Source organism: Protopterus annectens, chromosome 4.part1 (genome assembly GCF_019279795.1).
Source record: "Protopterus annectens isolate FY-2018-M chromosome 4.part1, PAN1.0, whole genome shotgun sequence".
Classification (NCBI taxonomy): Eukaryota; Metazoa; Chordata; order Ceratodontiformes; family Protopteridae; genus Protopterus; species Protopterus annectens.
This window is the reverse complement of record NC_056734.1, coordinates 989,738,352-989,753,148: the sequence shown is the minus strand read 5'-3', so window position 1 is coordinate 989,753,148 and position 14,797 is coordinate 989,738,352. Positions and strand designations below refer to the sequence as shown.

At 41.7% G+C, this 14,797-nt stretch overlaps 1 protein-coding gene across 1 annotated transcript in view; it reads left to right on the top strand.

Moving 5' to 3' along the window:
* PSMD1 (proteasome 26S subunit, non-ATPase 1) overlaps positions 1 to 14,797 on the top strand; it is a 2,664,479-nt gene that overhangs the window by 1,158,218 nt on the left and 1,491,464 nt on the right. The window contains exon 15 of the mRNA XM_044070690.1: positions 9,670 to 9,765. Coding sequence (XP_043926625.1) covers positions 9,670 to 9,765 — 96 coding nt within the window. The remainder of the gene's footprint in view (positions 1 to 9,669; positions 9,766 to 14,797) is intronic.

The following is a 14,797-nucleotide window of genomic DNA, read 5'->3' as shown; positions in this document are numbered from 1 at the left end:
CACCTAGCATGGAAGGTGGATGCCTTGACCTTCCCCTGGAATACCCTTTTTGTGTATGCATTCCCTCCCCTGCCCCTTATTCCAAAGGTACTGATCAAAATAAGGCAGGAGAGACCAAAGGCCATTCTCATTGCTCCAGATTTGCCCAGACAGCATTGGGTACCCCTTACTGTGCAGCCTGACTTTACAGACTCCCAGGCAGCTACCCCTGATCTCAGAACTCTTAACTCAGGTGGGGGGAGGATGCTGCAACCTTGATTTGCAGACTCTCAAACTATCAGCATGTCTAATACCCTAAAGACAAACAAGGGGCCCCTGTTAAGCAAACCGGTCCTAGACATTATCACAGATGTGAGAAGGCCCAGCCCCAGAAAATCTTATGCAGGAAAATGGAAGCTCTTTTTGATGCAGAACAGGACCTGTTCTCCTATCCTTTGATTAAGCATTTCGTCAGAGAGGCTTCTAATATCAGACCTCCCAGAAAGCCACCCACTCCAGCCTGGGACCTGAATTATGTTCTGGAAAAACTAACCTTACCACTCTTCGAACCTGCTGCTTCAGCAAAACTAAGATTCCTGTCCTGGAAGACTGCTTTTCTCCTAGCTATCACCTCAGCCAGGGGAGTTTCAGAACTTCAGGCACTGATGCCCATTGAGCCCTTCATCATCTTCCATGCAGACAGGGTCTCCCTGAGGACTAATCCCTCATTTATGCCCAAGGTGGTATATAATGTAACTCTCAATTAGGCCATACATTTACCCACCTTCTTTTTTAACCCACAAAACAAGGGGGAGAGAATTCTGCACTCACTAGACGTGCACAGACAGCTCAGATACCATCTGGAACGCACTAAATCCTTCAGAAAAACAGACCAACTACTTGTCAGCTTTGCCCCAGGGGCACTGGGCGAAACCCATTTCCAAACAAACCATTTCCAAGTGGATATCGCACTGTATCCATTTCTGCTACAGACTGCATGGGAAACTCCCCGAGTCTGTTTGAACCCATTCCACTAGGACAGCCTCCACTTCCACAGCATTCCTCAGAGAAGTTCCCACCAGGGGCATCCTGGAAGCGGTCACCTGGACTTCTGTCCATACCTTTACCAAACATTACCACCTACCTCTTATTTTCTAAAGCTTGGGGCAGGGTTTGCCTCTGCACTTCTGCAGGACATGCTGACCCATTCTTAGGTCTGTTAAGCCTACCACCCCTCTCCTCAGTTTTGGGAATCCTCCCACAGGTGATGACTTCAACAGTGAAACATGAAGAACATAGTATAGTTGTGTACACTTACCATAATTGTAGCTGTTTGAGTGTATTCATTGTTGCAGTCCTGGTTTCCCACCTTCCTTCTCCTTTGTATCTTCTTTTTTTAGCGAGACATAAGTTTCCAAAGGTGGCCTTTTGCCACCAGTACCACTTTACCATAGCCACGTGGGGCCTCTAACTGGTTAGGGCAAGAAAAACTGATGTAATGTTGTTGGCTGCTCTCCTTTATAGCACTGACGACCTGACGTCAGATAGCAAGTGACAGCAGCTGACGCAGAAAAACATTGACTCTGGTATCCGGGTCAGCCAAGGGCTACCTCAGCAGGGATAACCCACAGGTGCTGACTGCAACAGTGAATACACTCTAACATCTATATTTATGGTAAGTGTACACAACTGTACTTTCTGGTCCCTCCTGTATTAAAATGTGACATAATTCATTCACATACAGTGAGACATTCAACAGTAAATCTTTCCGAGCCACAAATTCTGAACAGTAATTAACGTTATTTTTGTGAGCTTAAAAAAAAACCTTTCAGATGCAATTTTCTGCAAAAACACTTAACCTTTATTAACACATAAGGTAGAGTTTTTAATTTGTTGGTACAAATTTAATACCTTTAACAATAAGTCATTGGTAATGACTAATTTAAATAAATTAACAATGTTTAACCTATCTTGTTCAATATGTCACTTGAAAAAACTGTAACATACCTCAAAGGCCTGGGGTAAACTGTTAATTCTTTCTCCGTCTTCTAACTTCTTCGTCTGCCATTAAGGTGAAAATCTGTTCCCGGCTCATGCTGTACTGCCGATCCCAAGCCTTGAGTATTTTCTCCCATTTGGATATTTTCAAAAGAGATGGTGTTCTTGCTAAAATATGTTTCTGCTAAAGAGCCTCGAAGTGATGTATCTGCCATCTGAAGGTTTGAACCATTACCATCCCTGCCATGATTTCCACTGCCAGATGTAAATTTATTTATTTTTATTTTACATTTGTTGACCGGGCTAGTCCAACTGGATATATGTCCATTTTCAGTAGAGGCCTGGGGAGTAAAGCTCCAAAACAGTATTAAATAAATTGAATAAAGATACAAAGCGTCTACTTAAAAAAAAAACATAACACTAGATTAATGTAAAAAAAAAAAATCACTTTACCATAGATTTAATTTGTTAGGTGAGAGAGGAAAAAAGGGAAAAGAGAAAATGAAATAATATAAGAAAAAGAGCGAGAAAAAAAAATATATTAGAGTTGGTGTAAAGAGATTTAGAGCAGTTGATATAACTATAGAAGAATGCGTATAGCAGATTTAAAGCAGTGGGTTAGACATGGAAAGCACAAAGAAATGAATAGCTAGTATCTATCAGACATCTTATATACATAGATGTACACAGGGCATGACATGTAACAAACATCTTATATACATAGATGCACACAGGGTATGACATGTAAGAAAATCTCTGAAAAGGCTAGTTTTTATTAAGTAGTGGTTTGACAGGGAACAAAACACTGAGTTAAAACTAGAAAAAGATTGTAGTGCATCCTAAACAAATAGTGAAGGAAATAAGAAATTGATGTAAGTGTTGAGGAAGTTTGAGGCATTTTAGCAAGGGGAGAGGGTGTCAGTCTGGTTTAGAACATATACATAACCATTGAGATTTAAGGAAGACTCTTAGTTGGTTCTTAAACAGTGGAGTAGATGTAAGGGAATTTAGATCATTTGGAAGTCTGTTCCAAGTGTTTCCAACAGTTAGTAAACAGGCAGTCGCCAGATTTATTATTGGATTTAAGGGCGAGTACTAGTAACTTATTTGCTGAGCGTAGAGTTTTGAGATTTATATAAGGACTAATAAGATTACAGAGTACAGGAGTATTAGTGGGATGGTACAGGACCTTGTGAGTGATAGTAAGTTGCTGAAGAACCTGGTTTTGAAATTCCAGCCATCCTAGCTGTTTCAGATTTTGGCAGTGATGGGTTCTAAAAGGGGAGCCAGTGGCAAATCTGGCGATGTTGTTATAGGAGGTTGCCAGTTTGTTTAGATTAGTTTTAGATAGGTTGGTATAAATGGAGGAGGCATAGAGTAGGGTGGAGATTAGATGGGTTTGAGCAATAGTAATCCTGGCAGAGGGTGTAAGAAAGGGTTTAAGCCTGTAGAGGAAACCAAGTTTTCTATTAACTGCTTTGATAGTTAAGTTTATGTGAGTGCCATAGTTAAGATTATGATCAGTTGTTACACCTAAGAGTTTGGTGGTTGTGTTGGGTGCTGCTATTTGATGTAATTGTGAAATTAATACGGGTAGACTTCTGTGTGGGAGTGAACAGTAATAATTTAGTTTTTTGGGGGGTAAGGAGGGAGACAGTGTTGATGGAACCAGTTTTCAACTAAGGTAAGTACTCTTTGGGTACTGGACTGGAGTTCAGCTGAAAAGGCTGCTGCACAGATTAATGTCGAGTCGTCAGCATGTTGTATGCAGGTGGTTTGGGGGAGGGTAGTTTTCAGATCATTAATGAAAACAGAAAAGAGGAGAGGTCCCAGAATGGAGCCTTGTGGGACACCCAGAGTGACTGGGAGAGGAGTAGATCATTTATTGTCCCAGAGGACTGCCTGTTGTCTGTTACCTAAATAAGACTTAAAGCATTTGACTGCCCGAGTATCTAAGGAAAGTCGTTGTAGTGTATCTAACATTAATTGATGATTAACCGTGTCAAAGGCTTTAAAGAGGTTTATAAAGAGAGCAGAGGAAAGCAAGTTGTTACGATTTCTATTAATACAGTCAGAGAAGGATAAGAGAGCAGTTGTAGTGCTGTGGAATGGCCTAAAGCCATGCTGGCAGTCAGCCAGTAGCTTGTTTTGTAGGAGATGCTCAAGTAGCTGCCGGTGAATACATTTCTCAATGATTTTTGCTAAAGGAGAAAGTATGGCAATGGGTCGAAAGTTAGCGAGTTCAGTTGAGTTACCACCCATATGCAGTGGAATTATATGTGAGACTTTCCAGAGAGAAGGGGATGGTACATTCTGTAATAGTTCTGTTTATTTATTAAGATGGAAATAGGGTAGGCTAGTGCACCAGCTGCCATTTGCAGATATTCGGCTGGGAGGAGGTCAGCTGATGGAGTGCAAGGTTTAAGTTTTTGAAGAAGAGTATGGACGAGTGATGTTGGCACTGGTTGTAGAGTAAATGCAGGAGGATTATTAGCCAATGAGGGTGGTGTAGTGGTGCTAGCTTGGGGATAAGGTATTTGCTAGTGATTTGACTGATTCCGAGAAAAATTTGTTAAATGTATCTGCGATTTGGATGGGAGTTTTCTGAGTTAAGTTAGATGGGGTAGGAGTTTTGGAGTGACCTGGATGAAGTAGCCTGTTAATGCCTGACCAGAATTTTTGAAGATTATGCGGTTGGGTTTGTTGGAGTTTATGGTAATAGTTTTTTTTTGTCAAGAATAATTAGTTTTTTAGTAGTGTTTTTAAGCTGTCTAAAGTTTAGATGGTCCGTAGGGTCTTTTGTATATCTCCATTTGGACCAAATCTTATTTCTCTGTAGCATTTTGTGCCTGGTCTCTCTGGAGAGCCAAGGAGCAGGTTTGTTCCTAGTTCTGACTGTACAATAAGGGGCATGGCGGTCAAGAATTAACAGGAATTTGGAATTGAAGTATGACACCGCTTCATCAAGAGGTAGCTATTTTAGGGGTGACCAGTTGCAAGCTTTGAGCTCAGCTAGGTAGCTGTCTGGGTTTATATTTTTCTTGTTCCGTGTAGTCCTAAAGGTAGTTTGGTTGGGAATATAGTGGTCTTTTGTCTAGTTATAAAGGTAAGAGAGTGGTCACTAATATCAGGCAATGTATCTGTTTTATATAGGAGAGGTTTACTATTAACTAATATCCAGTCCAAGGTACTTTTTTTATTGCTAGGTTTGTGGGTTCTGGTAGGAGAGGTGATGGTTTGATAGAAGCCATAAAGGTTTATGTGAGTAGTAGGTTTGGTAAAATAAGGTCATTTTAAAAATCTGCAAACATTTTGTATGTAAAGTTTTTTGTAAAAAATTAAATATTCAAAAGTTCGGCATGTATATATGTTGTAATCGATGAGGTTGTTGCATATCACACAGATTGCATTTTGAATTAGTAAATTGGATTTATTATCACATTATTTATCAACCAAGTTAGTTAATTGTGAGGTGGCACTTGTGTAAAAGCAGCTGTTTGGTGTAAGAACAATTAATCCTTGAAGGCGTAAGCCAAGGTACCAGAAGCACTAATAAAGTCTTCAGCAGAACGACAAACATGACACTTAGTTTGTTTTTCAGTATTTTGGTAGTGGTGGTGGTGTGGCTTCATTTAGTACAATAGCCATTTTTGCTGTTTGCTTTTGGCGTTTCCTACGTAGCATGTGTGTGTTGCAGTGTGGTCCATTGCGTCTAAGTGTACCAAGCCTTATAGCATGGCAGTCCTTCATAGATTTCTGAACTGAGGAATAGTTCATTCTTTAATGGTGGTGGTGTTGGTAGGATGTCTTAAGTGGGCCTTTGCCCTGAAGAGCATCCATGTGACCAAGTGACTTCCTTCTACTAAGCCTAAATATTAGAAGTATATCCAACAAAGTCCATGAACTCCATGCCACCATAGACTTATACTCCCCAGATATAGTCGTCCTGACAGAAACCTGGCTAAAACCTCACATTACCATTGAGCAAATACTCCCTACAGGTTACGGCATACTAAGAGTAGACCGGCTAAACAAAAAAGGAGGTGGTGTAGCTGTAATATTTAAACAACATCTAAACATCCAGATCTTAAAATCATCAGCTCCACAAATAGGCAATGAAGAAATAATATATACCAACCTCAGAATTAACCAAAACAAAACCATCAACATAATTGGATGCTACTTCCCACCTGGCCAAAACATCCCTCCACTAGAAAACCTCCTCAGCTGGTCTTCCCACCATCTCCCCCAAGAAACTATCATCTTAGGTGATTTCAATATTGACTGGCAATCCTGTTCTGGCAACAATCCAACCCATCATGTACACCTTCATGGCTTCACCCAACTAGTCCAGTCACCAACAAGGATAAATAAAAACTCCAGCAAGCACTCTACCCTGGATTGGATACTAGTCAGTAAGAACCCCCAGTCATATATAACAGGCTGCTTATCAGATAGCCTCAGTGATCACTCCCCAACATTCCTACTCTAAAAATACCTGTACCAAGCTAAACCTGTCATCTATCGTCAAATACGTAAAAAAATAAACTTTAACTCACTCACATTCATCTCATCCCTCAAAGAATGTAACTGGCATGCTCTAAAGTACCTCAGTCTAGATGACGCAGTTGAATCTTTTAATACTACCTTCCTGAACATCCTTAATTACCATGCCTCCATAAGATTTTCCAGAACCAAAGCACAACCCTCCCCATGGCTACAGAAAACCACTAGGTCAGAAATGAAAACAGGGATAAAGCCTGGGAGCACTGGCAAAACCAAAACCCCACAGCTAGACAGAAATTCCTAGAACTACAATAGAGTCAAAAGCTAATACGGACAAATTCCAATACTACCAGTCTGCCCTAGACTCCTCACAACACAGCCCCAAACAATTCTGGTCCTCCATAAACTCCATCCTCCACCCAGGTAAAGTCAGTACCCCTCCTCCTAACATCCCTAACTCCTCAGAAAATATTGCTACCTCATTCAACACACACTTCACCCAAACCATACTATCACTAGCTAAACAACACAACCCTCCAACCCACACCTTCAACTAGTAATCTCCCCACTGCCTTCTCTTTTTCTCCTGTACCTACCTCCAACATAAAAAAAACTCTTAACTAAACTTAAACCCACCAAATTAGCAGCAGACAACCTCCCAAGTGAATACCTACAAATCGCAGCTGATGCTCTGGCCTACCCAGTATCCATCTTGATTAACCGATCTCTGTCAGAAAGTTACGTTCCTACATTGTGGAAAGTTTCACATAATTCCCCTCCACAAAGGCGGACCCTCTGCAGAACTAACCAATTATCGCCCCATAGCTATTCTCTCTCCACTCTCCAAAATACTAGAGAGATGCATACACTCTCAGGTCTCTCACTACCTCCTTACTAACTACCCCTTTCCAGTACTCAGCATGGTTTCCGACCAAACCATAGCACCACCACTGCCTTACTCTCCTTTACAAACACTATCCTTCAGCATAAAAACAATGGCTATCTCTCCTCTGCTACTTTCCTAGACCTATCTAAAGCATTTGACATGGTCCCACACAAACAACTTATCTCTGTCCTCAATAACCTATCCTTCTCACAATCAGTCACCAACTGGTTTCAGAGTTACCTGTCTGACCGCCAACAGTCCGTTGTATGGCAGAATGACATATCTCCCCAACTACCTGTCTCCATAGGGGTTCCCCAAGGATCCATCCTTGGACCCCTACTTTTCTCTGTTTACACCAATAATCTAGCCTCTGCCACCAAACATGGCACACTCATCCAGTACGCAGATGACTCTACCATCATCTGCTCAGCCCAGTCCCTACCCAAACTGCAAAAAGTCACACAGGAAGCCTTTTCCTCTGTTGAAACATGGTTATCTGATGCCCAATTAATACTCGACCCAAACATAACTAAACTACTCATCTTCCAACCCACCAAACATACTCAAAACAACTCTCACTTTAACATCACAGCAAAAGACAACACCACTATATACCCAACTGAACACACCAAATTGCTAGGAGTGGAAATAGACAATAAACTAAAATTTGACATTCACATATCCATGACCATAAAAAAAGTCCACAAAAAAAACTAGGAGCATTATACAGAAATAAACAATTTCTCACCAAAGCAGCAAAGATTTCAATAGCAAATTCCCACCTTATCTCCACCCTACTTTATGCCTCTCCAGTATATACCAACCTAAGGCAATGTGATCTAAACAAGCTAGAGACCTGCCACAACAAAATCGCAAAATTCGCCACAGGGGCATCCTACCGTAGTCACCACTGTCTCTCACTTGCTGAACTGGGCTGGCTTGAACTCCCTCACCTCCTTCTGTGGTATCAACTCTCACTCACCCACAAACTAGTAAACCATCCACTAAATTTCCCATTCCTCCAGAATCTACTCCAACCCTATCGCACCACCAGACCACTAAGATCCAGCAACAAAAATCACTTGCAGATCACTAAAGCCAATAACTCTGCTGGTGAAGCACTATTCTCTTGCGCCATAGCCAAATTATGGAACTCACTCTCACCCACAGTTACCTCCATACCATCATGCACCAACTTCAAAACTTTATTAAAAGTGCACCTAAAAACATGCTGGCTATGCCCTTGCAACTCCCACTCTAATATCATCCACCCCATCCAACTACTACCTTTCTTTCACCTCCACTAACTACCTTTATGATAGCAAGCTCAGATGCTCATAAGCCTAGTACTTATTATACAGCAGGAACTTCTCATTGTTACATTTGTTAATGCCTGTTATGTACTTCACAGATAAAGATTCTAGTTGTCTACTGATGTACTATGTTCTTCATCTGTAAATATGTTGTAAGTAATTTCTATGTTAAATTGTTAATCACTATGTAATCCAATGTAACTACTCTGTTTATTTTACTGTGGAGCTTTTCTCCCCGGGCCTCCGCTGAAAATGGACCCACATCCAGTTGGACACTCCCGGTCAACAAATTTAAATAAAATAAATAAATAAAATAAATGTCCTCTCAGCTTGATATTCATCTGAATAGGAATATTGTGCTGTCTAAAATTTCCAGAAAGAGAGTTGCTTATGATCGTACCATAACTCCATGTTTGCCAAAAAAAAAAAAAATCCATTCCCCACTGCAACCATCAAGCTCTTATCTCGTCTGTGCTATTTATTCCTTTGACCCAAGCATCTTAGGACACATGAAACATGAGTTGACAAGAGCCAGGAAGGATGGCCATCTAGCAAGGTTAGGAATTTTCCCTTAAAGTGCAATGCAGTTCCAGCTTTAGGCTTTGTGTATGGTGACTTCACATACTCTGTCCAGATGGAATGTATGCAGTACTTGTCACACTTTTGTTGCCCAAAGCTGCATTTCTTGGTGGTGGTGTGTGAAAGGTATGCCCCTTGATGAGGACTTAACTGAGAATAACCTCCAGACTGAGATTTTCTCAAAAGATCTGGAATTACGGTAAGCTTCCTACATAACTAACCTGTTTGTCCCACATTGTCAACAAAAGTATTGAACAGTACAGTGCCAAAAATGGGTTCCTGGTTTCCCTTTGTAGCAACTGCTGTAGGTGATTGTGTTAACATGATTTGTTTTCAAGGGTGGTGCCACATGTTTGAAGTTGACTGTGTATCTAATATTAGGAGTCTGTAATATTTTTTATCTTTTAGGATCCAATCCTGCGACGGTCTGGAATGTACACTGTGGCCATGGCATATTGTGGTTCTGGAAACAATAAAGCAATCAGACGTCTCCTCCATGTGGCGGTGAGCAGTGTACTTTTATGACTCATAAGGCTTTCATTAATTTAAAAAACAAAAAAAATCTATCATCTTATAACCTAACATAGTTTCAGCCCTTTTACAAGGCCACCTTGTAGAGTGGTGGAATGAGTTTGTTAGATTCACTAACTTTATGCTCGAAAGCAAAATATTTTTCCTGTTGCCCATGAAACTTTAATTTATGATTGATTTAGTTTTGCAGTCACTAAGTCTTTCAAATATGACTGGTCTTCTTATATAGTACAAAGCATGCTTTCTTTCGACTGCTTCCTTAGCTGAGAACCTTTGAGAAGCAAATAAGTTTGAGTTGTAGATATGTAGTAGTTTGTTTTACATTTGATGACCAGGAATGTCCGACTAGACACAAGTCCTTTTTCAGTAGAGGCCTGGGGAGAAAAGCTCCAGTTACATCAGAGGTTAATAAAAATTCATATGACAAGGATTACATATACGTCTTTAAGAACAAAGCATAACAAAATTAAGCAGTGGTTATTCAGTCAGCTGTGCCTCAGTAGAAATGATCAAAATACAATATTATAGAGTATTTATAATTATCATCATTTGGAAGTGGAAGAGGACATGTGGAAGAAGAGTGAAGCTAGAGAAGTGAGACTAACAAGAATAAGAGAAGTATAAAGAATGAATATGAGGGAGGAACTCTGACTAGGGTTGAGTTAGGATAAGATGGGGTAGGATTAGCGTGGGGCATCAGTGGCAAGCCCAGTTAGTTTGTAGGTGTGATTTTTAGAGATTTCTTTAACTGAGATGAGATGTTGCAGCTGTTATGTTAGTGGGCAGAGTGTTCCATTTTTTAGCAATATAGTTAGAATAGAGGGAGGCCCCTGCAGAGTTACTGGATTTTGTGACTTGAAGTGGTTTGTTGTTGGGGCATAGAACCCTAGTGATGGTGTGAGAGTGTATTAGGTTTTATAATGCAGGTTTTTTTTTCAGGGTAGTACAGTATCTTATAAGTTAGTATGAGCTTGTAAGGAAGGAGATGGGGGAGTTCAAGCCAGTTGAGTTGTTTAAGGGCTGAACAGTAGTGAGTTTTGTAAGGACAGTTGGTGGCGAGTCGTGTAGATGTTCATCGTGTTACACTGCTGCAGTCATCACACTTGGGTTATCCTGCCGTCAGGCCGTCCCGCAGTCGGCCAGAATTCCAAAGTCTTCGTCCGGCGTCGGTTGCTGTCGCTTCTTCCCTGACGTCAGCGCGCCAGGGGTATACAAGATGTATCCGACGACATTTTCTTCAGTCTTTCTTGCCGCGCGATGCCCGAAGCAGAAGCAGTTCACAAGTGCTGGTCGGCCGACTTCTGAGATTTTCGAAGTCTAATTTCAGATCCAAAGTCTTCAATAAAGCTATGTACCCCGTTGGGGAAACTTTTTTTCTTGCCTCAGACCGATGTCAGAAAAAGTTAATAATTGTATTTCTTGTGGGAAGCAAATACCTCATAAGGACTTCCACTCTTACTGTATTCCTTGCCTAGGCCCTGATCATAACGACACTAGTTGTCGGTTTTGTGCTATATTTAACAAACGCACTATAAAAAGACGTTTTGATTTTGCTTTGCACTACTTTGGCCGAAGGTTCAATTATACTATGCCGTCGAATCAACCGAAGTACAGAAAAAAATGCAAAGACGAGGATAAAGACAGGCATCTGAGGTCCAAAACTGATGAAACCTCTTCTAGGCCAGTCGCCGGTTCTCAGTGAGGCTCTTTAGCAGCCCCTGACACCCGCTACCTCAGAGCCACAGGCTGCTTCCGACTCCCACTTGGAGACAACTAGGCCTCTGGAAACTCAAGGTATTGGGCCTACGGAAACTAAACCCTCAGATGGGTCCGGAGCCGCTGAGCAGGCATCTGCTTCTGAGGGTGTTTTCAGACCTTCACAACTTACCATTAAAACATCAGCCAAGACAAAGGTACCATTAAAGACAAAGAAACAAGTACAGCATTCTCCTGGACAGTCCTCCATGCCTAAGAAACAGATGCTTAAAATGGCTGAAGACTTCATTACTTTAATCAGAGGTTCCCATCCCCCTCCTGAGAAAAGGCCTAGGCAGGATACAGACTGATTCCTCTGATCAGGTTTCCATTTCCTCTGATTCCTCTTCAGACCAGGGATACTCTCTGTCCCCCTATGAGGACTCTGATGCTGAAGAATCTATCCCTTCAGCCTCTTCTCCTGAGGATTATTCTTTTGGGAAAACTTTGCATACCATGAGGGAGCATTTCCATTGGGAAAGTCAGGATTACTCAGAGTCCAAGAAAAGGCTCAGGGATTTCCTTTTATTGCCCCAGCACAGGCCGCTGGCTATTCCATCTGTGCTAGACATTGTGGATGATGTGTTCTCTGAATCTAGCTTATCTCCTGATTCTTGGCCCCCTGCTCCAGCCAAGCCACACAGGTATTATAGAGTCCCTGACTCTCAAGTTTCTTTACAAAAACCCTTCTGCGGATCCAGAAACTATTTCCCAGGGTCCAAAAGGGGTTAAGGCTTCCATTGCAAAAAATCCAGTACCCTCCGACAGATATTCCAGAGCTTTGGATAGATGGGGGAAGAAAGTATACACTTCTGCAACTTTAGCAGTAAGAGCTTTAAATTGCCAGTTTCACATGCTTAAGTACCAACGGTATTTAATGGCTCAGTTAAAACAGAAAATGCTTGCAAGCTCAGAAGCTCATGATTGTAAAGAAATGCAGGATTTATTGTATGCAGTTGAACAGGTGGGAAAACATACTCTGCAATGTGGTTTTGATTCTTTAGAGGCCTCTTGTAGAGCCGCAGTTACAGGGTCAGTGATTTGAAGACTTGCTTGGTTAAAAGAACAGAGTTTACCTGATCATGTTAAGGCAAAATTATTGGATGCTCCTTTACAGCATGATACCTTGTTTGGTGTTAAGGCAGAAGAGGTGTTAAAATGGAGGACAAAGCTAAATCTATGCAAACAGTCAAGGATTTCTTGCAGGTACAGCCACCTCGGTTTAACAGAAATTGGCCAACAAAGAATTGGTCCTTTCCAGTGTCAGACAGGCCACAGAGAGGCAGATACAGACACCCAAGAGGCAGATCTCAACCCCAAGGCTCAAACAGGCGATGACAGTGGGGCACCTCAACCCCAAAAGGAGGTGAGGACAAGTCTCAACCTTACAGAAAATCACAATGACTTTCCCCTTCGTACGCCAAGCACGTCCCTTTTGAAAGCCCCCTTAGGGGGAAAACTAGCACTTTTTTCTCAAAACTGGCAAACAATCACCCAAGACAAATGGGTTCTGAATATTGTGTCTCAAGGTTACAGGTTCCACGTTCATACTTTACCAAGGCTAAAAGGATTGCCAGACCTGCCACAAAATCAATGGGCAGAGGCACAAAAACAAATTTCAGCCCTCATGGACATGAGAGCTATTCAAAAAGTACCACAACAAGGGCAAAGATTTTACTCAAGACTCTTTCTGGTCCCCAGAAAGGACAAGGCCTGGAGGCCCATACTAGACCTTTCAATTCTGAATACTTACCTGGATATTCCAAAAATTCAAGATGTTGACATTACAGCTGGACAAGAAGGCTTGGCTTGTTACTCTGGACCTCAAAGTGGCATACCTGCATGTCCCTATCAGACAAAATTGCAGAAGATACCTCAGATTCAAAGCTGGTACAATGCACTGTCCTTTGGCTTATCTACTGCGCCCAGGGTCTTCACAAAGTGCCTGGCACCAGTAATTGCATTTTGCAGACAAAAAGGAATTCAAATATATCCATACCGGGACGACTGCCTCATTCAAGCATGGACAAAGGACATTCTTCTACATCATTTGGCATTTGTAAAAAGGTTGCTAATTTCTCTGGGGTACACAGTATATGAAAAGAAGTCAAAACTAGTGCCCTTGCAACAGATTATATTCCTGGATGCCAGATTAAATACAACGGCCCAGATGGCTTACCTCTCACCAGACAAACAAGTTTGACTAACTCATTATTTTCAATTACTGGCAAAAAAGTCCCATCTCCCTGCAAGAAAAGTTCTGCAGGCCCTGGGATTCATGGCATCCTGCATACTACTAATACCATATGCCAGACTGCATTTGAGGAAATTACAATGGTACCTAAAAAGTGTTTGGACTCAACACCCTCACAGTTTAGAAGCAGTAATACCAATGATTCCCTGCCTACAACAGAAGTTTCGATGGTGGGCACAGGCATGTCACCTAAACAAGGGTCAGCCTTTTACCCAACCCACAGCCAGGTAAACTCTTAACAGATGCTTCGGATTACGCCTGGGGAGCACACATGACATGAAAATGCATTCAGGGCAAGTGGACCTCAGACCAGAAGCATCTTTACATCAATCAAAAAGAGATGTTGGCTGTTCAAAAAGCCCTAACAGCTTTCAAGGACCTTATGCATCCAGGACAATTATTACTAAAGACAGACAACACCACAGTTATGTGGTACATAAACAAGCAAGGGGGCACTCATTCTTATCCCCTATGCAGGCAAGCCATGACCTTGTGGAACACAGCTCTAATGTGTCAAGTTCACCTGCAAGCACAATTCTTGCCAGGAAAGAAAAATACTCTGGCAGACGATCTAAGTAGAAATATCATGGACCCTCACGAATGGAAATTGAATCCACAAATCTTCAGCATGGTAATGCAAAAGTGGGGATGCCCAGACATAGATCTTTTTGCCTTCCCACTGAATTGCCAACTACAAATATTGTGCACAAGGACTTATCGCAAACAAGCATGGAAAGTGGGGATGCTCTTATGTTCAGCTGGAAAAACCTAAAAGTTTATGCCTTCCTGCCACTGCCTCTCCTGTCAAAGGTACTCCTAAAAGCCAGACAAGAAAAACCACAGATGATCCTGTTTGCTCCGGACTGGCCACGCTAGCACTGGTACCCTATCTTAAGGAACTTGGCTCAAGGCCCACCGTGGATTTTGCCTTACATTCCACACCTTCTGACTCAACATAACAATCAGATCCTGCACGGCCAGCTCAAAACCCTAAAC